The sequence below is a fragment of the Arachis ipaensis genome, chromosome B5, assembly GCF_059453495.1.
Source record: "Arachis ipaensis isolate K30076 ecotype BB chromosome B5, ASM5945349v1, whole genome shotgun sequence".
In the NCBI taxonomy this organism is placed as follows: domain Eukaryota; kingdom Viridiplantae; phylum Streptophyta; class Magnoliopsida; order Fabales; family Fabaceae; genus Arachis; species Arachis ipaensis.
Genome location: NC_142440.1, coordinates 154,786,262 through 154,811,015, shown reverse-complemented (window position 1 = coordinate 154,811,015; position 24,754 = coordinate 154,786,262). Strand labels below are relative to the sequence as shown.

At 32.7% G+C, this 24,754-nt stretch overlaps 5 protein-coding genes across 12 annotated transcripts; 3 read left to right on the top strand and 2 right to left on the bottom strand.

Annotated features, from left to right (window-relative positions):
- Positions 1-330: 330 nt before the first annotated feature.
- Positions 331-6,514, top strand: LOC107644653 (uncharacterized). 5 transcript variants are annotated; one of them, XM_016348562.3, is made up of 6 exons: positions 331-583; positions 1,166-1,325; positions 2,274-2,637; positions 3,153-3,703; positions 4,497-4,609; positions 6,370-6,514. In XM_016348562.3, exons 1-5 carry the CDS (start codon positions 520-522, stop codon positions 4,606-4,608), a joined length of 1,251 nt encoding a protein of 416 aa, XP_016204048.1. In that variant the 5' UTR covers positions 331-519; the 3' UTR covers position 4,609; positions 6,370-6,514. The 5 variants fall into 5 exon arrangements, with proteins under 5 accessions (XP_016204048.1, XP_020958793.1, XP_020958791.1 ...); XM_021103134.2 differs by having other exon boundaries at positions 6,314-6,514; XM_021103132.2 differs by having other exon boundaries at positions 5,796-6,514.
- A 2,821-nt stretch (positions 6,515-9,335) lies between these two features.
- Positions 9,336-13,002, top strand: LOC107644650 (Cytochrome P450 superfamily protein). Its single transcript, XM_088488135.1, has 10 exons — positions 9,336-9,448; positions 9,953-10,227; positions 10,487-10,811; positions 10,922-11,071; positions 11,319-11,558; positions 11,674-11,757; positions 11,887-11,965; positions 12,085-12,206; positions 12,329-12,456; positions 12,645-13,002. Exons 2-10 carry the CDS (start codon positions 9,989-9,991, stop codon positions 12,751-12,753), a joined length of 1,476 nt encoding a protein of 491 aa, XP_088344261.1. The 5' UTR covers positions 9,336-9,448; positions 9,953-9,988; the 3' UTR covers positions 12,754-13,002.
- A 2,717-nt stretch (positions 13,003-15,719) lies between these two features.
- Positions 15,720-17,945, top strand: LOC107644651 (ankyrin repeat protein). 4 transcript variants are annotated; one of them, XM_088488138.1, is made up of 6 exons: positions 15,720-15,914; positions 16,059-16,129; positions 16,743-16,791; positions 16,931-17,038; positions 17,237-17,318; positions 17,425-17,945. In XM_088488138.1, exons 1-6 carry the CDS (start codon positions 15,866-15,868, stop codon positions 17,732-17,734), a joined length of 669 nt encoding a protein of 222 aa, XP_088344264.1. In that variant the 5' UTR covers positions 15,720-15,865; the 3' UTR covers positions 17,735-17,945. The 4 variants fall into 4 exon arrangements, with proteins under 4 accessions (XP_088344264.1, XP_088344263.1, XP_088344262.1 ...); XM_088488139.1 differs by having other exon boundaries at positions 15,736-15,914; positions 16,704-16,791; XM_088488137.1 differs by having other exon boundaries at positions 15,735-15,914; positions 16,743-17,038.
- Positions 17,946-18,293: 348 nt separating this feature from the next.
- LOC107644648 (uncharacterized) lies at positions 18,294-20,276 on the bottom strand. Its single transcript, XM_021103125.2, has 2 exons — positions 20,057-20,276; positions 18,294-19,663 (listed from the first exon to the last, which is right to left on the bottom strand). Exons 1-2 carry the CDS (start codon positions 20,115-20,117, stop codon positions 18,354-18,356), a joined length of 1,371 nt encoding a protein of 456 aa, XP_020958784.1. The 5' UTR covers positions 20,118-20,276; the 3' UTR covers positions 18,294-18,353.
- Positions 20,277-22,664: 2,388 nt separating this feature from the next.
- LOC110262656 (uncharacterized) lies at positions 22,665-24,627 on the bottom strand. Its single transcript, XM_021103124.2, has one exon. It carries the CDS (start codon positions 24,625-24,627, stop codon positions 22,825-22,827), a length of 1,803 nt encoding a protein of 600 aa, XP_020958783.1. The 3' UTR covers positions 22,665-22,824.
- Between the last annotated feature and the right edge of the window lie 127 nt (positions 24,628-24,754).

Genomic DNA, 24,754 nt, shown 5'->3' with positions numbered 1-24,754 from the left:
GATTATTTTTATGTTAAAAAAGATAAAATTAACAGAATATTCCTTAAAAAATATATTTGATAAAAAATTTAATTAAAATTTTAATTGTGGATACTTTTAATTTGTAAAAAATATTCTGTTAATTTTAATATTTTTTACACTAATAAAAATTTAATTATAAAATTAAAAATAGTGTAAAAAAACCCACTGAAAAAAAAAATAAGAATCTAATTATGAATTTGATAAAATTATAGTATCTAACAGTAATTAAATCTATACTTTTCTTTCCTAATAATAATAATAATAATAATAATAATAATAATAATAATAATAAATTAGCCATAGAGAAACGGCGTTTCGGAACCGTCTCTGATTTGAAAAGTTCTGCAGCAGATCGAAACGCTTAAACCCTCCATTTTTCGACTTTGAAAGGTTTTTTGAATCATACAATAGCATAGATCAGCTCCAAAACCCTACCCCTCCCTCTCTCTCTCTCTCTCTCTCTCTCTAAAAGGTTGAAGTGCAGAGCATCACATCACGATGAGGAAGAAGCTTCTGATCGCAGCAGCAGCACGCCTCTCCTTCCGCTCCATTCAGAAACCTCGTAAACTCTCTTTTCATGATTTTCACCTCAGTTTTATGTTTTAGTTTTTTCTTTGGAATAAATTTTCAGTTTTGGATTATTTAGACATAGGGTTTTATTTGCTGTTGTTTTATTAGCTTGACATGGAAATGAAGCTAAGGTTAATAATCTATGAATTGCATGCATCACATTGTTTCAGAGATTGTTTCATCTGGCTGCAATGAATCAGTAATGAAAGCTTGATCAGTGCCAATCATCTTTGGTTTCATCTGCCATGGAATTGAAGTTATAGAAATTGGAATTAGGTGAATGACATTTGAGCACTGAAGCTGCATTTTATACGTTAATTTTTCTTGAAGTGTTAACTTTTTGTAGCTTAGTGCAGTGAGCCAGTGACGTTGAAGGCCAAGTGTGTTTATATCTATTTGGAATGGATTTTTGTGTTATTAGGTTTTGTCTGTTTGTATCAGACTATCTGGTTATAATGCCTTTCTATGAAATTGAGCGTGGAATTTCAAAATGTTTGCTTACTTGGATATTGTTTTGCTGAATTCTTTAACTAACAACCATAGATCTAATGCATGTCTTGTGTGTGTGTGACAGCATCCTTCGACGTAAGCAATTCTGTTGGTCCATTGTATGTCCAGTCGTGCGGATGGTCATATGCTGCTTCTGTCTCTTCTGACATGCCAAATGCCCGAAAAGGCCGGAAGAAGATTCGTCAATGTGAACGTAGAGCGATGGTTGAGTCTTACGTGAACAAGTAATTTTTCATTTCTTTTGAAGTTGAAGCTTTATTCAACATCTTTTGAGGTTTCTTGCATTTTGCTTTGTCTATGCAATACTGACGCTTAGTTTGGTAAAGCATTTTGAAGAGCAGCTTATACTTTTCAAAAACCCAAGCACCTCGTTTTGTGTTTTGGTAAATAAAACAGAAAATGTGTTTGTTCAAAATTTAGGGGGTGTTTTTTTAAGCACCTAAAGAGGAGCTTTTCAAAGTTGACTTATGCTTATCAAAATTAAAAATTCTAATATAATTGTATATATTAATAACTATCTAAATTTACTGTTATATTTATATCTATTGTGGTCCTTTTAGATTTTAAAAGTTATTTTACCAAACACGTTGTTGCGTGGGCTTACCAAATATAGGTGTTGCAGCTTTTAAAAAGATGTCTTTCAAAAGACAACTTTGGTAAGCTACTTTTGAAAAGTAAAAGTTTTACCAAACCAAGCTTGAGTATTTCAAGAAGGTTGAGGTGCATCCATCATAGTTTTTATTAGAAACCTACTTTTCAGGACTAGAAAACACACCCATATGGTATTCTGAGTCTCTGGTCATTTTTTGGTTGAGTTCATTGATCTCTTGACTTAGTCCCACATTTGTTACTAGTTTATGCCTTAAAATGTGACAAAGGGTTTTTAAAAGACGGAAAACAATGCCCATGACCCTGTATATAATGATCTACTAGTTTGTGGTGAAGAAAAAGTTTCCTATATGTATAATATATGAAGGAAAAAGTTTCACTTTCTTAAGTATTCCCTTCTTTCTTCTCTAGAAACAATTCAACATCACAAATGCTGTCTTTATTATTTGTTTTCCTTAACAAGAAAACGATCCATGTGGGCTCTTGTTATGCCACAATGGTGCACTTATTTCTTATTAGCCATTTAGAAATGGCTGAATATTACTTGTTTTTTCTTTCCACAGATATAGAACAATAAATGCAGGGAAGTTCCCGACAACAAAGGATGTTCAAAGGCAAGTTGGTGGTGGTTTTTATTTTGTACGGGAAATCATACAGGAACTGGAATACAAATCTAGAACGAATTCTTCCAAAGAAATGGATGAGAATCTGTTGGAACAGAAGAAATTCAATGAGAGTAAACTCCAAATCACTGTAGCCCGGAAGGTTTCATCAGATAATACTGGGAGTGCAAAAGAAAGGACAGCCCAAGATGATTCTCAGTCAATAGGTTTAGATGAACGGGAGATTATTAATGCTGGTTGTGATCATCTTAAAGTAAATAGACAGTCACGGACATCATATGAAGCTGAAATTATCCATGCACCAGTAAGCATTGAACTTTATTGTGTAGGTGTAAATGTGATGAAAAATGATAAGCCAAAAAGGAAAATTGGCATTACAATTCATAGTTTTTCTTTTTTTCACCATCCACCCTCCCCCCAAAATAATAACTGTATGCCTTGCTTTGATGTCTAATTGCTGAACTGTACCTTTTTGTTATCTTTTTGGTTCTAGTGTATATTATAAATTGTCAAGGCTTCAAAGAACGACACTGCATTATCTGTGTAACTTTTGTCCTTGTCCTGATATTAATATAGATAGTGCATTCTGCATGATTTTGAATAACCTTATTAATAGTAAATCTGTTCTATTATGAACTCAAATTCTTTTAGGTTGTTAGTTACACCTTTTGATGTTTCTGGCTTCCTGTGTTCTTTTCTTGTTTTTTTTTTAAATAATTCATACTATTAATTGAATCAGTGTTTTATTGTTATTTGAAAAAAGAAGGGGGAGGGGGATCTTTTCATATTATTACAAATTTTCCTTCTGCATTGTTTCAGGATGCACCAACAAGCCAGCTGCTACAAGAGAGACGAAAAAGTCCTTCTAGTCCTTCAAGTGATAACAATGGTAATGTGTATGACAAAGCTGAAGGCCATGTATCTGAATTTGTTGAAACGGAAAATCATCAAGTAGTGGAGGAAAGATGCATTGGGAAAGAAGGTTATGAGAAAAGGGGGAAAGCTCCCTCGGGAGACATTTATGGAGAGACTTCCCATTCAACCCTCCAGGTACCAAAAGATGTAAGGTCTGGGAATGATATGCCTAGTTATTCTTCTGCTTCTGTTACACCAGAGAGGCACCAGCTAAATGAAGAAACAGAAGATGTTTCTGCCTCATCTGTTAAAAAATCTAGCAGTAGTCACAGCAAAGCTCGGAGCCATGATTCTGAGTTTGTTGATATGGAAAAGCATCCAATCCTTGAAGAGAAAAGCTTTAGGAAAGCAGGTTATGAAACAAAAGAGCAAAGTGCTGTAAAAGATGACCTTGGCATTCCAAATCATAAATTGGAGCAATCTCAAGGGTCTTCAGAATTTAATGAGTCGAAAATGTAAGTTTTCTTATTTTGTTGGATATATAGAATTTTTTGTTGCAGCTAGGACAATATTATTTTTACTTGCTAATATGTCTTGTGAAGTACCAGTACCAATGCATGTCATTGGTATGATATAGAACTAGGTGGTGTGGATATGTAGTTCAACAAAGTTAAATGTTCCAAGTATATTCTGTGTTGGTGATTAAAAGATAGTGCAGATTCTAAATTGAACAGAAAGTTTAATTAATGATGTGGAGAAGTAATTTGCACAAATGAACATAAAATTAATGTATATTGAGATAAAATAATACCATGATAGAATACGGCCACTCGTACAAACACTGATATACACATACTGTTTTATATACTTGAAAGAATAATTCTGGGCAGGAGTAACATGACAAAGAAGTATGTTACTTCCTGGTAATATTCTAAAATGATAACATTTTGTGACTTGCAATCAAGTTTACATGAAAGCATTAGTTTATATTTGCAAAAAGGTAAGAGTCCTGAAATATAGAATGGGTAAAAGAGGTAAACAATGTTAGTAGTGCCACTTTGGAATCTGAATATATCTGTAGTATAGTTTTGCACTTTTGCTTTATTTTAGTCTTTGAACAATTGTTTATATTTTACCTGAAATATGCAGTAATGATCCAAAAAACATGCTGTTGCTGTATGAAATTTTGCTACTTTTTCTTCTTTTTGTTAGATCGGTTAATTTTTTTTTCTTTTAATTTCTGTATTCTTTACAAAAGCATTCTATAGGTATTATTAAGTTTGCTTATGTTTTCCATATGGCGAACAGCAACTCTGATAATCGGGAGACCAGTGGTGTATTGGCTTCAAAGAAGCCAACTTTGTGGGGAAACCTGAAGTCTCTTGCAAATGGCATAATAAATATCTGGAAAAAATTCTAAGGTAAAATTGTGCAACTTGCATGAACTTAAATATTTTTGTACACCTATGACAGTATGTTTAGGGTTATAAGATGCATGGCCCATTTTGATCAATGATTATCCGGCACTTGCAAATTCTATTCTCTGTTTTTTGCTATTCATCACCATACCATTTCCATAGGTTTAGCAGCTATCTTTCTTTCAATGTTCCAGCTGGCTGCTCATTTTTTATTGGAAAACATATCCATATGATTCCAATTCTATTATTGCATTGGCTTATCTTCAGGAAGAGAAAAGAGGGAGGGGAGAGACAGCCGGGGGAGAGAAAAAAAAAAGAGGGGGGGGGGGGGGGGGGACATTGACTCCCAGTCCAGTAAATTAGTGTTCTTGATGTATATTATTTACACTCAAATTGAAGATGGATTGCAATGTATATGTTTGAATATGAGCAGCAATGAATGGAAAGGTCAACATTTACGTCTTGGAGAGCATTCAAAGAACAAACTGTAGTTTTTTTTTTCATAGAAATCTCACCTGGAAAAATTGAAGAGATTGATAGGATTTTTTTCCTTTTCTTAAATTGCTTTTTTACTTTTAGCATTATATATGCTCATTAGTTGCTACATTCATTTAGTATGAGCATTAGTCATGTAGTTAGAAAGAACTGTTATTTGGAGTTAAATGGAAATGTCAGCACCAAGCTGATATTCTGCATATATTCATCACTTTTAGCATTCACATTGTCACATTGAAACTTCTTGCATAACTTGCTTCCAATTTGCTATTTTTGAGCTATATTTCAACTATTGCCAGATTAGAATATGATATCCAACATTTATTTAGGATCATGTTCCGCTCAGACATATCCTATTGCCGAAGGCAGGAAGTTGTGTGCATAATAACATTGCAACATTAATTCCCTTTCCTCAATATCTGATATAGAACAAACAAGTTATGAATACCATGTGGCATATGGTATTTAAATTGTTATTTGCCATCTCATTCCCATAATGACATTGACAGTTAAATGAAATTAGATTTGCAAGTATACACTCGAATATTATTTATTATTAATTAGCATTGGGATTTGAATATGGATAATATGATGTTTTGAGGTCTGGTATGAGGGGATTCTTGCATTGATATAATATGGCTAGTTACAACTATCTTTCTATTAATACTATTATTATTGAATGAATGCATTTTAGGTATACATTGAGTCAAGGATATACCAGAGTCTCAAGATAACAAATGTAACAAAGGGAATTATTTTGTATCATCACCTTCTAGAAGAATAAAGATTAATAAACTAGATTTGCGAACTTCCAAATCCAACATAAATGAATACAAAATTTGGGGTGGGGATAGTAGCTTGGTTTGAGAGGAAGCATGTGAAGAGTTTCCAATTGGTTCATCATAATGTCATGAATACGGCTTGCAAGTTGCAACGCCTTTTATGGCTTTAATATATGAAACTGGAGCTAACGCAATGCAAAATTGTTCCCACTTTTAAAAACAATATTCATTGCACTAGACGTGGGATAAGTTACCCAAAAAAGAAAGAAAAACGTTGAAGAACATAACTGCCTTTACAAATTGAAGGGAAAGAGGAAAAAACAATGTGTTGTGCCCATCATAATTCATGTATTTAGTTGAATTCAATTGAATAGTATTTTGTTCAGAAACTTGTAGAGGATGCTCCATTGCTGCTACATTTCTTTTGTAGCAATCAAACAAAGAAGCGTGGCCTATGTGACAATTTTGCATCACTGCTTTCATCAGGTTATTGCTAAATCGTTGGAACAGCATAGTTGGTTTGTATAAAATTGAAGAATGACAGCTTTTTGCTTATTCTGTAAGATAACTCTCACTCGTGTATTTTAAAGTGTACTTTTATTATGCAAGAAACGTGCCGTTTCCCCTCCAACTGTTTTCTATAATTAAAGCAACGTCATGGTATCTCAGTTCCATTATATTTTAATAATCAACATATATATCATTATTTGTTCTCTAACACACGAGTATTTTCTTAATGTAAAATCTTCAACAGATCTTTATTATTTTATTAGAAAAATTCTAGGTACATACATGTTGACATGTTATAGATACTGTTGGTAATGTAGATAAATGTTAGCTCTGGTTTGTTGTTTATGATTAATTGTTGGTACTACAATAATGGATAATCTTGCTTATTAAAAATTCAATAAAGATAAGGCCAAGTCAGAATATATGTGAAAATAGGTATTTGATATTGATTGCGTTAAATTGATATTATTCTTGGGCAATAGATATTTTTGAAGAACAATCTCGTTATGCGTACACCTCTTTATAATAGACATTATTTGTTCAAATTAAAGCCATAATTCAAAACATATAAAGATGTTTATATGCAAACTACCAAAAATGTTGTGTATCAATAAATATAAGTTCTAACAAAACATGAATAAGAAAAAGATGCTAATCAAATAAGTCAAATTCCATTGACGTACATTGTAATGGATATACGGAGATAAACAACTAAATTCTTAATTCTTAATTAGAATTGTGAATGACGCTTTAGTGTATCTAACCTATAAGTATAAAATGAGATGAAAGGTTCTCGCTTCTCACTATTTTTGTATTTTCCATTTAAGAAAACTATACTAATTTGATGACATATCTCGCATTGTTTGCTAGGCTGGTTCTTACTGGCATATATAAATTATTATTGATTCTATAATCAATTACCCAATAGGCTTTCAACATTTATATGCTTTAAAATAATTAATTGCATAACTTTAGGGGTGCTGGTTCCTTGAAAGAGGCCTGAAATATGGGATTCAAAGCCTTTTTTCTTCTTTGACTAGTCTATTTAGTGGCTCCATAATAGTCCAAGCCTTCAATTGCAATATATAGGCTCCATATATAGTGTAGTGTGCTAACAAAAGAGAATGTATGTGATTCATTTCATCCTAACTTTAGTTGAGAGAAAAATGGTGTCACAAAAAAAGAATATCTCCTTTTGTGATTAATTATTATAGACTACAGTACACTTGAAATAAATTAATGTAGTTATCAATGAAACAAAAATCAAGAATATACCAAATTGAAGACACATCGCTATGAAACGTTTTATCTATAAATTGATTATTGAAAATTTATTTATTTATTTTTTAAAAACTGTTTAGCACCATAGTTAATTTGTTATGTGGAGCAAGATGTTGTAGGATGTGACACTATGTACCGACAAGTACTAACTGTCCTTTCTAATGGTTTGGAGTAAAGTATGATTAACTTGGTCGTGTATAATGGTTTCACATGACCAACAACAATATTAACCTAACTATTTAACTCAACTAATAAAACACATTTTATGGTACAATGGGGACACACCTATCGTTTAGGGTATTTAGAGACCTTTTTATATAGCATTTTTATTTTATTATAATCGAGTTTTATTAATTATAATTGAGTAAAGCACTCAAAGTTGGTAATTACTTTAAATTTAAAATTCTTTTAAGCTAGGTACCTAAATCTGTTTAAAGTTGATCAAGTTAGTATATTATATATTTATGTCGAAATTAAAATTACACCATTCAGTGTGCATAAAAGAAATAACGAATAAAGAGAATTCCAATTTGTCAAACTGGGATTGGAAGGCTCCATTAGGTAAAATTAAAACAAGTAGGCTATTAGTGTATGTCTCTTAACATTGATACAAGCTTTTTCTAGAGAATAACTTGACCAAAAGGGACAAATCCAAGGTTGCTTGCTAATGTGAGACACTAGTACATAGGTTACTCCATTATAATTTTGTGACACAATTTTTTTTTTTTTAAATATGGGACAAACTTATCTATTTAGTCATGTCTATCCGGCATATTTGTTCCCCTTTGTTAACATTATGGAGGCATTCATGCAGAATTTTTTTGTGTATTCCCAATCGGTTAAGTCGATCATTAGGTCAAAAATTATTCTGTCATAGTTTTATTTAAAGAGAAGTAAAGGGTTAGTAAATTTTATGATTTGTAGTCATTAATTAATTATTATTAATATTTTTAATAGTATAAAATTATATCTAATAGTATAGGATTATTCATTTTTTTTTATTGGTTAAGTAGTGCTGACCAAATTTTAATAAAAATACTGGCGTCCTAAACTTTCTCTTATTTAAATATTCGGTGCTATCAATGAATTGTTGCATATATATTTATGCAGAATTAAAGTTTTTATTTATAATTATCTAAATTAATAGTGATAACTTGTCAAGCATGTGTATGTGTAGATAGATTATTAGGAAACACCAAATTTAGATGTTTCCTACTATATTTATGTCCCACTCTATAATTAGTATATTAAGATAGTGTTCCACTCAAAGATGGAAACTTTTTATTTCCTTTTTTTTTTTTAATTTTAAATATAAATATGTGAAGGTATTTTCATCCCTCAGCTTAAATGTGACTAAATTGATTAATACATGGTTGAATAAGTAGCTAGCATAAAAAAGATAAGTCAAACTCTAGCTAACTTTTTTTGATGATAACCTCTCTAGTCTCTACTACTTTTTATGATAATTCCACCTTATTTTGTGCTCAAGAATTTGAACATTTGAGTTTCTTGTAATAATATTATTATTATTATTAAATTCACATCAAAAAGCTATATTTTGGACAAGTTTATTAGACCCTTCTCTCTCTCTCTATATATATTCCTATTATATATAGTCTATAGTCACTCCAAGAGCACAATTTCCCTCTACCATCAAACAGGTTCTTCATTCAATGCTGTTTATGTTACTCCAACAGAATCACAAGGTGATAAGGTGATTAGGCATAATTACTTGAAAGCCCTTCAAGGTTTTGCTTGTTCTATTTCTTCAAAGGTATATTAATCATTAAACCATAACAATCAAAATTAGTTTCTTATTTATTTTTTGTTTGTGTCTGACAAACAAGATAGATTCATAGTATCTATTATTTGGTCGTTAGGATGTGATATTTTTCCATAAGATTGTGGAAGAGTCAGCAAATCTTCTAGATAGTAAAAATTATTGTATGAATATTGCATGTTAGAAATTTTGGAGTCATACTTATGGATTATTGTTACACATTTGCAAATTCCATATACTTGCTATAAAATATTAGATTCTGGGAATGATTTATTCATGTAAAATACCAAGTTAAATTAACATATGGCCCTACCAGATCTTGTTTGTAAGGTCAACTAAGCATGTTCACAAGTTACAAACTCTGCCTTTTCACATTTTTTATTTTTTTAATAACAACATGTTCATACTTGCATTGGAAATTAAAATTAATAGTTAATCCATATATATTTATATATATTCACTGACTATTAATATCAGAACTGAAATTCTCTCTGGCAGGAAGAGGTTTGGTTATCAACAAAGAAAGAAGAGAAAATGAGAGAAAATACTTCAGAAACATGGTTGGTTTTGATGACTGTGATGATCATATTGGGAAGTGGGATAGTGATGTTTGCAAAAATGGTTCAAGAAAAGTTGAAGAAAGGAGAGAAAAGAAGTAAGTTGAGATTGCCACCGGGGAGAAGAGGATGGCCATTGATTGGTGACAGCATCAATTGGTACAATGCTGTTGCAAGTTCTCATCCTCCTCAGTTTGTTGAAGAAATGGTGAAGAGGTACTTACTTAGTTACTTCCATTACAAGCAAAACTATGTTCTAGCTTTTGAAATGGTCTTAGAGTGCTTAATTTTGGAAATCTAGTTGCAAAAATATGCATGCTAATCAATGATTTGTAGAATCCAACCATAACTCTTTTAGAAGGATCATATTCTTTTGAAATTTTTGATTTATTTGGAAATCGATCTGCATACAAGATATTGAAATATTTAACACAGGATTTGCATTTTATCATCACTTTTTTTTGTTCATTTGAAGGTATGGGAAGATATTTTCTTGCAGCCTATTTGGGAAATGGGCAGTGGTGTCTGCAGATCCAACCTTCAACCGGTTTGTGATGCAGAACGAAGGGAAATTGTTCCGGTCGAGTTATCCGAAGTCATTCAGAGATTTGGTTGGTAAAAATGGTGTGATCACAGTGCAAGGAGAGCAGCAGAGGAAGCTGCATGGAATCGCCTCGAATATGATGCGCCTTGAGAAGCTCAAGTTCCATTTCTTGAATGATATACAAAAGGTCATGCTCCAAACTTTGAGCAATTTTGAGAACAACCAAGTCATTCTTCTCCAAGATGTTTGTAGAAAGGTAATAAATTAATTTTTAATGATTATTTTTTTCATCTGTGAATTAAAGCTTATCCATTATCAATTTATCATCAATGTTTAGCACTAAACTTGTGTTTTAATTTAATGCAGGTAGCAATTAACTTAATGGTTAATCAACTATTAGGGGTTTCAAGTGAGTCTCAAATCAATGAAATGGCTCAGTTGTTCTCTGACTTTGTTGATGGTTGTCTTTCAATTCCAGTCAACACACCAGGATTTGCATACCACACTGCTATGAAGGTAATATGAAGAGAAAATTAAAAAAGCAGCAAAAGGCTTAAAGCAGAATAAAATTGAGAAGATTTGAAACGTTTTCATTCAAGAAGAGCTTCTTTAGCAATGCAATTTTGTTTACTTCAAGTATTAAAACTAAATGACTCTAGTACCTTTTATTCCTCAGATGCATAATACACTCTTTGGAAAAATATTACTATTACTATAATTATGCATATTGAATTAACATTCTTTAGAAATGTATATATATCAGGCAAGGGAGAAAATCATAAACAAGATAAACAAGACCATAGAGGTACACAGAAAAAATGATGCTCCAACTGTAGGGAGTGGTGTGCTTGGAAGGCTGCTAGAGGAAGAAAGTCTACCAGATGATGCTGTAGCAGATTTCATCATCAATCTTCTCTTTGCTGGGAACGAAACCACGACGAAAACAATGCTTTTTGCTGTCTTTTTCCTTACTCAGTGTCCTCAAGCCATGAAGCAACTTCTGGTACATATATGATATATAGAACATGAAAGCTTCCGCATATCTTAGTATTCAAGAAATGGAAGTAAAACTCTGTTGTTAACATTTCAATTATTTTCAAACTGATTTGTTGTAACAGGATGAACAAGATTCTCTGAGGAGTAATTCTGGAGAAGAGTTTCTTACATGGCAGGATTACAAAGCAATGCCTTTCACTCAATGTGTAAGTAATAATTCTCCATTTTTCGTATCAGATAATCTTAAAACTCAACTTTGATGTTAACATATTCAAAGGACAACAAATGGACAAAACATTACACTACTAAGGTTTCATGATTGTCTTCACAAACAGGTTATTGATGAAACACTTAGACTTGGGGGAATTGCAATTTGGTTGATGAGAGAAGCAAAAGAAGACATTCAATACCAAGGTATATACATATATATAAATAAACAATTTTTCTTGTTAATTATCATGCTCAAAAGAGACCATAATGTTACTATATGATAAGCATGTACTAATACTATGTTATTTACATTTTTTGAGTAGATTTTGTTATTCCAAAAGGATGCTTTGTAGTTCCATTTCTTTCAGCAGTCCATTTAGATGAGAATGTGTATAATGGAGCTCTAAACTTCAATCCTTGGAGATGGATGGAACCTGAAAATGAGGTTAGTCCCATCATTGGTTCATATATACTTCAAAAAAACATTCATAATGACATAATAAGACTTCCTTTTCATTTTACTCCATTCCTAAGTCCTAATTACTATATCTGCTTAAAATAATGAAGGAGAAGAGAAACTGGAGAACTAGTCCATTCTATGCACCCTTTGGAGGAGGTGCAAGATTCTGTCCTGGAGCCGAGCTTGCTCGCCTTCAGATTGCGCTTTTTCTTCATTACTTTGTAACTACCTACAGGTAATGCCACCCTTCAGTGCATTGTTAGTTACATGAATTCTGCTATCAAATTGGTGTAAAATTTTTTACACTGTCATCAAGCTATCTCTTTGTTATGTAACTAAAACGGTTGAATTATGTCGAAATTTACATACATAATATTTTTGTAAGTCAATAATGTAAAATATTTCGTGGCGAGTTTTGAGCAGATGGACACAGATGAAGGAAGACAGGATGTCCTTCTTTCCCTCTGCAAGATTAGTGAATGGCTTTGAAATATGCCTAACAAGAAGACAAGATCATGAAGAAACAAGTTGAAAAGATCATGTCACCAATGTTCATATCAAATTCCTTCAAGTTCTCCACTATTTTTGAGTCTTTGTTTTCTCTGGCTACTCTTTTTTGCTGAGTACTCTCTCAGTTTCACCCAGCAATGATGTGTTTTTCAGAGTTTGAATTCTGTTCTCAATGTATCATTAATTGTGTATAGATTTTTTTTTCCTTTTTTTTCCCTCCTTTCTTTATAGTGCAGATATGCACTAGTCATAAAGCTTGTATAGTATACAGCATCCAAGTCTTAAAGGTGTTTCATTTTTCTTGATGTTACTCACTTTTATAGTAATTTTAAAAAAAAAAAAATCTAAAGTAAAAATCATATTTAGTTTGAAAAGAGAAATTGGAATGCCATTTAATAAAATAATTTATGGAAGAGGAAAAATATGATAATTGTTGAAAAAAAATAAACTTTCATCCTTATCAATGAGGCTTAAATTTTTTATTATGGATGAGGCCGGTGTGTATTTATCAGTATTGATTACGTAGGTGTTTTTTTTATGAGGATGTGTAATTAGACTACCTGACTATTTTGTATGAAGATTAAAAAAAAAAATACTAAATTAAAAGATTCGATTTTTTTTTATCGTGATTATTTTTTATTTTAAATTTTAAAAATCGTATAGTCCAATTTTTGTTCTTAAATATTGCTGTTGTTCTCTAAAATTTGAAAGGTCCGATTTTTATACTCTAAATCAAATAAAATTTATTTAAAATTAACATTTTTATAGGCTATGAACATAGAAAAATTACATCCCCATCCAGTATAAAAAATAATTTGCGTATCAAGGACAATACTTCAATATGAAGCATGAATTTTCATCAAACTAAAATTGGTGAGAAAGAAAATGTATCTTCCAAAAAGTCATGTCAAATGAAAGTAAAAGAAAGTAAAAGAGACAAAAGCCAAATTACTAGGAACAACATGATTTTTTGGGATTTTTTTTAAATAACAGCATTTAAAATAGAATTTATGTTTATATAATAATATATATAATTTTTGCTTTTTATCTCACTCTCACGTGTGTATTTTCATTTCTCTCTTAGTTTTTTACATTGTTTCTTAGAAATAATTCCAAAATCATTATTGAATAAATAGAACCTCTTACTTTAATATATTTATCTTTTAGTTAAAATTACATTCTAAAATTAATTATAAAAAACACAACTAAAAGTTTGTATTTAGTGACGGATCCAAAAAATTTTGATAATGGGGCAAAATATATAACATGATAATAATTTTTATAATAAAAATATTAAGTTTACATAAAAAACTAGGTATCAAATTATCTACTATAGATTTATGTATAAATACATATATTATTTAACTTATTTTTAATGTGTATTTTGTATTTCGAAATTTGTATTTTAAAATTTATTTTGTACAAGTGATTATTTTATATATACGTAGCATAATTGTTGTTATAATTATATTTGGTTATTGTAAAATATGATTAGGTTTTAAAATATCTAATTACAAATTAAAATACTAAAATAATAATTTAAATAATAACATATAATTTAAAATTTAATTTTTTATATTTCATATTTTGAAACCTTGATAATATAATCAAAATATTTTTTTTTGTATATGTCATTGAACAATCATTTAAAACTCAACTTTCATACAATTAGCTTTTGATGATATTGATAGTTGAAAAAGTTCATTCAATTAGTGTAGTTATAAAATTTTTTCAATCAAACCAAGAGAAGAGGAGGATGAAGTTAATTGGTGCTGGACAAAATCTGGTATATATGAAGTTGGGTCAGTATACAAAATTGCTTATGGATTCTTTCATTCTCCTACTTCATTGAGGTCCCAGAACATACACAACAGAGTCTGGAATAGCATTTGGGAGTTGAAATTACCACATAAAATTAAGATTTTTCTATGGAAAAGTCTTCATGAAAAGCTTCCGGTGTTGCAACAAGTTCACAGCCGGTTCGCATCCACTCCTGCCACTTGTCCAAGATGCATGTTGAAGGCTGAATCAATTTCTCATGCTTTGTTCCAATGCCCCCTGTCTTCAATAATATGGAGCCTAAACTTAATAACCCCTGACCTATGGATGAGAGAAGAAGAAACTTTTTTCAATTGGTGGTAACGAGTCTTATCCTGGGCAGCGGCTCAATTCGACGGTAGACAAAAGACCCTCCTCATAGCGGCGCTGTGTTGGAGCACTTGGAAAGCGAGGAATCGGTGTGTTTTTGAGAAGGTAATAAGCCCAGCACCAGAGATAGTGAAAGAAGCTAGCAATTTAGTGCGTGAACTCGTGAACCAATTCTTACTTTACTCTTCTTTAAGCTCTTAGTCTTTTAGTCACAGCTGATGATAAATGGGAATACCCAATTCTTTTGTGCTTCCTTATGGAAACACTTTTATTTTATATTAATAAAATAATATTTATCTTTGGAAAAAAAAAGCTAAAGCTAATTTTAAAAGAAGAAACACAAATAGATAGATAATATTATTCTTTCAAGCCTATTTCTAAGAAAGAACACCAATCTTATTTAAATTTAAAAATTGATCATTATAATAGACATCTAATATAAAGTACTCAAGTTAACTATCAAGTGTCAAAAGTTGAATAAAAAATTATTGTGGGGTCAAATTTAATAATTTAGTGGAGATAAATAAATATTATTATTATATACTACTTAATAAAATTTCAAATTGTAATGGGGACGCTTGCCCCCACACCCGTAAAAATAAATCCGCCCTTGTGTTAATTACTGTTAAAATAATGTCAGATTATATTTTTTTAATTATTTTATTTATTTAAAATTTAGATCTTAAATCATAATTTTTTAATATTAAATTTTACATTCTCTAAAAAAATAAAAAAATTTTAAAACTAAAAAAAATTAATTAATATTGACCAATTTTTTTTTCTTCCCAATAGTATCTCTTGCTATTATTATTGTCGTTTATTTTTTCGTTTGTGATAAATAAGTCGGTCATACTCGTATAATATGTTCCAGAATCGTGTTCTTTCTGAGACGAGCTTCGCAATCGAAAATCCAGAGCCTTAACAATTAACACATAACCCCTTTGCCATTGTCACACCAAATCTTTATACGATAACTGTTGTTGAAGATGGCGGGTAGAGAAGTTCGAGAATACACCAATCTCAGCGACCCCAAAGGTGATTTTTTTTTTGAAGATTTTTTTTTTTCAAATTTTCATTATTATTATTGTTATCACAATTTGCGATGGTCGATGCTGTTTTTCGCTTAAAGATTTTATCTTTTTCTAACTCTGGTTACTGGGTATGTGCTGATTTCTGCAGATAAGAAATGGGGCAAAGGGAAGGATAAGATTGACGATGAAGACATTACTTTCCAACGAATGGTTGCAAAGGTTAGCGCATTGATTCACCTTTGCACGTTTTCTTCATATATGTTTGTAATATATAATTGAGTACGCACTTGCATATGATATTTCATATTTTGATCTTGAGGCTAATGTAGAAAGAACCCTAGTTTTTATTTTAATTTTCCTTGAAAAAAAAATGGTAGAAGAATCTGTAATGGGTCATTTGTTTGTGCAAATTTAAGCAAATGGTATTTTATTACCTATGAAAACAGTTTATGTTATAATTTATGGAGGGCTATGTTGTGGTCTTTTATTACAAGTATTTGCCTTTGTCTTTCTGTAATTGTTGAGTAAGCTATGAGATAGCAGCACTGAACAAGCTTAGTTGGTAGCTTCTTTGTAATTCACTTTCCGTGAATAAGGAATGAGTGAAAAGAGGCTGTAGCTAAAATCGAAGTTTTGTTATTCGTTCTAAGTCTAACTGAAGAGGTAGGATTCTGAGTTGTGTTATTTTGTGGTTGTTTTCTCTTGTGACTTGTAAACTCTCTGTCTACGTTGTTCTAAATTTTCAAATAACTTCTTCGGGTGTGGAAATTTTGCTGATAACATGCCCTGGCAGGGATTTTGGCTTCCTGTATTGGGTGGTTGATGCATGCAGATGCAAGAGGTTGCTGGTGAGCGTGGTGGTTACCTTCATGGGCGAGGCGGTACCGCATCTTTTTCCCCTGATTTTGTGTTTTCTATGTTGCTTGTGTTATGTCAGCTGTTACCACTCATTCTTTGGCTGCCGCTGCTCATATATCATGTATAGTTTCTCTGGTTTTTTCTTAAATTTTCAATGTGCAGCCTTGGACAGTGATGATTTGCTCTATCTAAAGGAGCAAATGGAAGCCGAGGAGGATGCAGAACGTCTCCTGCGTCGCACTGAAAAACGGGCATTCGCCGCATTTAAGATATCCTTTTTTACTACAACCCTTTTGGATTTAAATGGATTCTTATGTTCATGGACTATTTGTATCTTAGTTTACCTTCTCATGTAATATAATTTTTTAATGGTGCTGGAAGAATGTGCTTTTGAGTTCTAGTTATGACGGAGTAGGGTCCCTTATATCATGAATGTTCTGTATATTGTTTCCTTGACTGGTAGTTACAGAGCTGCAAGCTTAGCAGATTCTTCACCGGCGTCAGTTCCATTGGCATTTCGTGTCGAGCCAAAGCCAAAGAGTGGGATCAGGTAGATTTTCTTCCTGTCCTACTTAGTACTTCCCACCTAAATTTCGTTCCCCCGCAAACCAATGCCCCACCTAAACACTTCATAGTGTTTATATCTGTATATATAGGCAGCAAGATCTGTTGAAGAAAGTTGTGGAGATTAAACCTAAGCGCCCAAGGACTGATGGCAATCAGTCCCCAGCTTCCAGTAACGTGTCTGTTACAAATCGTAAGCCTGAGCATCATAATGAGAACGAGCGGCCTTCTTCAGGACTGAAGAAAGTAGAGGAGCAATCTTTGTCTGGATTGCAGAAAGTAGAGGAACGTCCGTCATCGGCCTCATGCAAAGCAGAAGAAAAGCCTAAGAATGCTAACACTGCTGGTGGGGGATTACTGGGCTTGGCATATGCTAGTTCTGACGACGATGATGAAGAATGATACTTTTGATGGAAAACCACGTTGTTCAGTCCAAGTTATGTAGTTTTAGTACAGAAAGTTTTATTTCTTTTAGAACATTTTGTTATGATATTGCGTAGTGAAGATGGCATGAATTACTATGAAGGCTGAAAGAGAACAAGATGAAGTGCTACTATTTAAGTGTACAATTAGACGAAAAGTACAATTTTGAATGAATCTTTAAACTTTAATATGCTAGTTGTGTTTCTTGCCATACAATTTTGTAAGCATTTGGTAAAGTGCAATCAGGGCACACTGTTGAATGATTTTTTTTTTTTAATTTCAATGACACTTCTTTTTTTGAAAAATGTATAACTTTAATAAATGTTTACTTTTGAAATCCAGAAATTGTGCATTCCTTTTGTAAAATTCTCATTGTTAACACCTTCGTATTTACTTTAAAGTTTAAACTATATTTAAATCATTGAATCATTTGCTTTGATACCAAAGTTGATATATTATACATTGCATAACCTTCTCAAGGAGATTCTTACTCTGCTGGGTCCAATTTGAAAACAAAAAGCTAACATGGAAGTATCAGTTTCTACACAACATCAAATCCTCAATTCAAATGAAGAACTAAGAGGTTATATTGATATATTCAAACAATTTTCTGCACAAATTCTTGAAAAGCATTCTCTCCTTTGTGCTTAGAGAGGTAATCTACAAGCAATTCCATGGTTCTAGCCTCTGCTGCAAAACCTTTTTCTTTCATAATTTGAAAATATTTTATTGACTTCAGAACATCATTTCGTGGTAGTAATCCTTGGATGAAGACATTATATGTGCAGCTATTTGGCAAGCAGCCATGCTCTTCCATATTCATCAGCAGCTCTTCAGCATCAATCAGAAGTCCTTCCCTGCATAGACCTTGGATCATTATTGTATATGTATATTGATCAGGTTTCAAGCCTTTTGTTGGCATACAAGAGAAGAGTTCACACGCATCATTCAGTTTTCCAGCACGGCACATTCCATCGAGCACCACATTGTAAATTTCAATATTAAGATCCAAATTATTCTTCTCCATTTCTCTAAATAATGATATTGCATCAGAAAACAAATGACATTTGAATAGGCCATCCAATATAGTGGCACAGCTCGATAGATCGGGATATTGACCAAATTTGTGCATTGTAAAAAACAATTCTTTAGCAGCTAACGGTTTACCCACTTTGCAAAATCCATGGATAAGAGTATTCCAAGTCACAACACTCAGATTTAAACCTTTATCGATCATTTCATCCAAGAGATAAATAGCCTTATTAATCCTTTTGATCTTGCACCACCCATGGATTAATGAATTATAAGTGTAGACTTCTGGTACGCATCCCTTGTGAACCATCAAATCAAATACTTTCATGGCCTCCTCCATTTGATCCTGGGAACAATAAGCAGCAATCATCGAGTTATAGGTGACCACATCGGGCTCCTTTCCCATTCGTACCATTTGACCAAGTATGGCTCTAGCACTCGAAATCTTTCCCTCTTTACAAAGAGCATCCATTAAAATATTAAAAGTATGCGTATCCGGCATAATTCCCTTTTGTTTCCTCTCGCTCAGTAAAGACGCAGCCTCCTGCCATCTGCTGAAAGTAAAGAGCCCTTGAATCAAGCGATTGTAAGTGATAGTACTGGGTTGTATACCTTTCGTTGTTATTTCGGAGAATAGACTCAAAGCCTCAGATAGCAGCCCATCCTTGCAAAGACTATCCACAATTGCATTATAACCCGTAACATCAACACTTGGTTTGCAGTTTCTTGTTTCCGTCTTCCTTAGAATGGCAATGGCAGCAGGGGTGTTGCCCATCTTGCACAATCCATTTATAATTGCTCCAAACGTGTGGGCGTCGGGTTGATATCCCATGTTATCCATGTGGTCAACAAACCAAATAGCATAATCCACATTGCCTTCAATACAAAGACCATTAACAATGGTGTTAAATGTGACCACATCGGGCTCCAAGCCGATTTTGAACATCGTCCCAACCACAGAGAAGGCAAAGGGAGTGTGATTCAAACGGCACAGACAATTGACAACAATACTGAGTGTATAGATATCAGATTTGAGTCGTAAGGAGAACAAGTGTTTGATTAACGAAATGGCAGCTGTGTAATGCTTCATCTTAACAATAGAGCTAAACAAAAAGTTAAAGTCATTCACGCATGGCAAAGGGTTCATGGAAAGCATTTTGTCAAACAGATGCAGAGCAGAATCAAGGTTCTGGAGATTCCTAATAGAATTTACGAGATGGGGTCTGTCCTTGATGGCATCAAGAAAGGGTTTGGGACGAGAAAAAGTACCAAATTGAGATTGCTGCGGAAGGAAGCGCAGAGAAGCTCTTGTTGATGAACGCAACATCATTGATGAGTGAAGAACGCAGCAGCTACGCTCGCCGCAAGGGTATGAAATTCATGGCGATAATGAAGGTGGTGATATGGACGGGGATTGCGGGCTTGCGGCAGTGATTGGTGAAGACTGAAGAATCCTCACAAAGTATTCATTAATCAATTGCTGTACGGCTGTTGTACCTAGGGGTGGAAACAGGCCAGGCCAGGCTTTGCTCTTAACAGGCTTGGCCTGTCATACAGTTGATTGGGCTGAGCCTGGCCTGCAGCCTGTTATAGGCTCTTTATAAAGTACTAGGTCTGGTCTGTTATTCAGCCTGGCTTGGCCTGAAGCCTGTTAAAAGGCCTGCTAATTTTTTTTACAAAAATAAAAATAATATTTAAAAAAATTATTTTTTAATAAAAATAGTTATATGTAATATATCATATATTTAATATTTGTAAAAAATTTTAAACTTTTAACATATTTAAAATATACAAAAATATTTATAATAAAATATAATAAATTTAAAATACCTCATAACTTTATTAATAATAAATAATTATTTATATATTTAATTATATTTTAACAGGTCCAGACAGGCCTGACAGGCCTATAAAGCTAATTAGTGAGCCTGGACTTGGTCTATTAATGTATTAAGACTTTTAAAAGAGTCTGGGCCTGTACCTATTTTATAACAGGTCAGGCCAGGTCAGGCCAAACACAGGCCAGGCTGCAGGCCCCTGGCAGGTCGCCTGGCCTTTTTCCACCCCTAGTTGTACCTGCTGAAAATTATAAATTAATTATTAATTAATTGTTTATTAAAATGAAGAATTTGGTATTTGATGAATTTTTTTATTTCATTACTGTAAATAAATTTGATTACAAGGATTGCTACACATACAAGTAATTTTTGTTTACAAGTCTTACAAGTTGGGCCTAACACGCGCGTTACTGAACTATGTTCGCGTGTTTCATCTTTCGTTTTCTTTTTTACAAAAAAAGAAGAAGAAGAGACACAGAGAAAGAATAAGAAGAAGAAGAGGAAGAGGAAGCACGGAGAAAGAAAAAGAAAAAAAAGAGGCACAAAAAAAAGTGAAAACAACATGAATATAAATGACTTGTATGGAAAAGCGTTCTCTCTTTGTCTTCGATCTCCTTCTGTTTATTTTTTTTTTCATGGTTTCTGAAATCAAGCTTTGAAATTGTTTTGAAGATGATGGAACTTCATAAATACATCCGAACGATTACAAAAATACACCCAAACACAGAAATACATCCAAATGATTACAGACCTAAAGAGTTACAGAAATAAACCAAAGGATTACAGAAATACACCTAAAGGATTTAAGAAATACACCCAAAGGATTTAAGAAATACACCAAATATAGGGAGAGACAGTATATTTCTTCTTAAAATCTTTTAATATTTTGCTGGTTAAAGATTAGGCACATGATAGAGACAATCTAGAAAAAAAATCTAGATGGTGTTGATGACGAAGATAACGAAAAAGAAAAATTACGAAAAAAGAGAAAAAGAGGCACAAAAAAAACATAAAACGGCGTGAATATAAATAACTTATATGACTTAGATTAAAAATCACTTGTACGTGGAGAATTACTCTTTGATTATTTATATGTTGTAAGTTTAATTATTCTAATATAGCAGATTTAACTATTCTATTAATTGATTATTTATTAAAAATATATATAATTATATATACATATATATAAATAAATATAAAAAACTGATTTTAATGACTGCTTTTTATTATAATGTAGTATTTTGATAAAGTTAACAGAATAAATTAACATAAAAGAACTTTTTCATATTTCATTGAAGAAAAATAATTAGTAAGTCTAATTTATTTTTTAATTATTTTCTTAATTTTTAAATAAAATTTTTTAAAATTGCTTGCACTTTTAATGTTTTCAAAAAATAATATATATTAATGAACCAATTTTTTTTTTATGAACAACGTGGATTAACGTCCAAAAAAAAACAAGAGTCTAACAAAGTGGAGCTCATTCAAGTCTTGACCGTCACTGCTGAGTCCACTTCAATCTCCACATTCGCATAGTCTAAACAATGTGTCAAATCCAAGCCGAGAAGAACATTCTAAAGTTTTGCTAATATCACATAGCAATATTAAATACTATATTATATTCAAATATTCTTAAAAATTCCCATGAATGAAGCTTAAAACGAAGTAGATGACTAGAATACCGTAACGCATAACTTTCTTATTCTGCTGTGGCCAATTTGAAAAAAAAAAGCAGCATGAAAGTATCAGTTTCTACACTAGAACATCAATGCTTTCTTCATGACTTAAGAAAGTAGAGGAACGTATGATACTTTTGATTGAAAATATGTAATTTTAGTACAGAAAGTTTTATTTCTTATAGAACATTTTGTTATTACATTGCGTAGTGAAAATGGCATGACAAGTTTCTTGTATGAAGCATTAGTATGAAGGCTGAAAGAGAACAAGTAAAATGTTACTATTTAAGTGTAGAATTAGACAACAAATACAATTTTAAATGAATCTTTAAACTTTAATGTGCTAGTTTTATTTCTTGCCATACAATTTTTTAAGCATTTAGTACAGAGCAATCAGGACACACTGCTAGAAGATTTTTCTTTTCTTTCAATGACGTTTCTTTTTTTTTTTTAAATGTATAATTTTAAAGAACTAAGAGGTTATATTGATATTTTCAAATGATTTTAGGCTATATTGATATATTCAAACAATTTTCTGCACAAGTTCTTGAAAAGCATTCTCTCCTTTGTGCGTAGAGAGGTAATCTACAAGCAATTCCATGGTTCTAGCATCTGCTGCATAACCTTTTTCTTTCATAATCCGAAGATATTTTACTGACTTCGGAACATCATTTCTTCTCAGTAATCCTTGAACCAATACATTATATGTGCAGGAATTGGGCAAGCAGCCATCCTCTTCCATACTCATCAGTAACTCTTCAGCATCAATCAGAAGTCCTTCCCTACATAGACCTTGGATCATGATTGTATAAGTATATACATCAGGTTTCAAGCCTTTTGCTGGCAGACAAGAGAAGAGTTCACACACATCATTCAGTTTTCCAGCACGGCACATTCCATCGAGCACCACATTGTAAATTTCAATATTAAGATCCAAATTATTCTTCTCAATTTCTCTAAATAATGATATTGCATCAGAAAACAAATGACATTTGAATAGGCCATCCAATATAGTGGCACAGCTCGATAGATCGGGATATTGACCAAATTTGTGCATTGTAAAAAACAATTCTTTAGCAGCTAACGGTTTACCCACTTTGCAAAATCCATGGATAAGAGTATTCCAAGTCACAACATTCAGATTTAAACCTTTATCGATCATTTCATCCAAGAGATAAATAGCCTTATTAATCCTTTTGATCTTGCACCATCCATGGATTAATGAATTATAAGTGTAGACTTCTGGTACGCATCCCTTGTGAACCATCAAATCAAATACTTTCATGGCCTCCTCCATTTGATTTTGGGAACAATAAGCAGCAATCATTGAGTTATAGGTGACAACATTAGGCTCCTTTCCCATTCGAACCATTTGACCAAGTATGGCTCTAGCACTCAAAACCTTTCCCTCTTTACAAAGAGCATCCATTAAAATATTAAAAGTATGCGTATCCAGCATAATTCCCTTTTGTTTCCTCTCGCTGAGTAAAGACGCAGCCTCCTGCCATCTGCTGAAAGTAAAGAGCCCTTGAATCAAGCCATTGTAAGTGATAGTACTGGGTTGTATACCTTTCGTTGTCATTTCCGAGAATAGACTCAAAGCCTCAGATAGCAGCCCATCCTTGCAAAGACTATCCACAATTGCATTATAACCCGTAACATCAACACTTGGTTTGCACTTTCTTGTTTCTGCCTTCCTTAGAATGGCAATGGCAGCAGGGGTGTTGCCCATCTTGCACAATCCATTTATAATTGCTCCAAAGGTGCGGCTGTTGGGTTGATACCCCAAGTTATCCATGTGGTCAGCTAACCATATAGCAAGATCCACCTTGCCTTCAATACAAAGACCATTAACAATGGTGTTCAATGTGACCACATTGGGCTCCAAGCCGATTTTGAACATCGTCCCCACCACAGAGAAGGCAAAGGGAGTGTGATTCAAACGGCACAGACAATTGACAACAATACTGAGTGTATAGATATTAGATTTGAGTCGTAAGGAGAACAAGTGTTTGATTAACGAAATGGCAGCTGTGTAATGCTTCATCTTAACCATAGAGCTAAACAAAAAGTTAAAGTCCTTGACAGATGGCAAAGGGTTCATGGAAAGCATTTTGTCAAACAGATGCAGAGCAGAATCAAGGTTCTGGAGATTCCTAATAGAATCTACGAGACGGGGTCTATCCTTGATGGCATCAATATCAGTGGTATAAGAGAGAGTAATGGGAATAAGGTAGGGTTTGGGATGAGAAAGAGTACCAAATTGAGATTGAGATTGCTGCCGAAAGAAGCGCAGAGAAGCTTTTGTTGATGAAAGCAACATCATTGATGAGCGAAGAACGCAGCAGCTACTCTCGCCGCAAGGGTATGAAATTCATGGCATTGAAGGTGGTGATAGTGGCTGCTATTGGTGAAGACTCGGTCTTCACAAAGTATTAAACTATTAATTAATT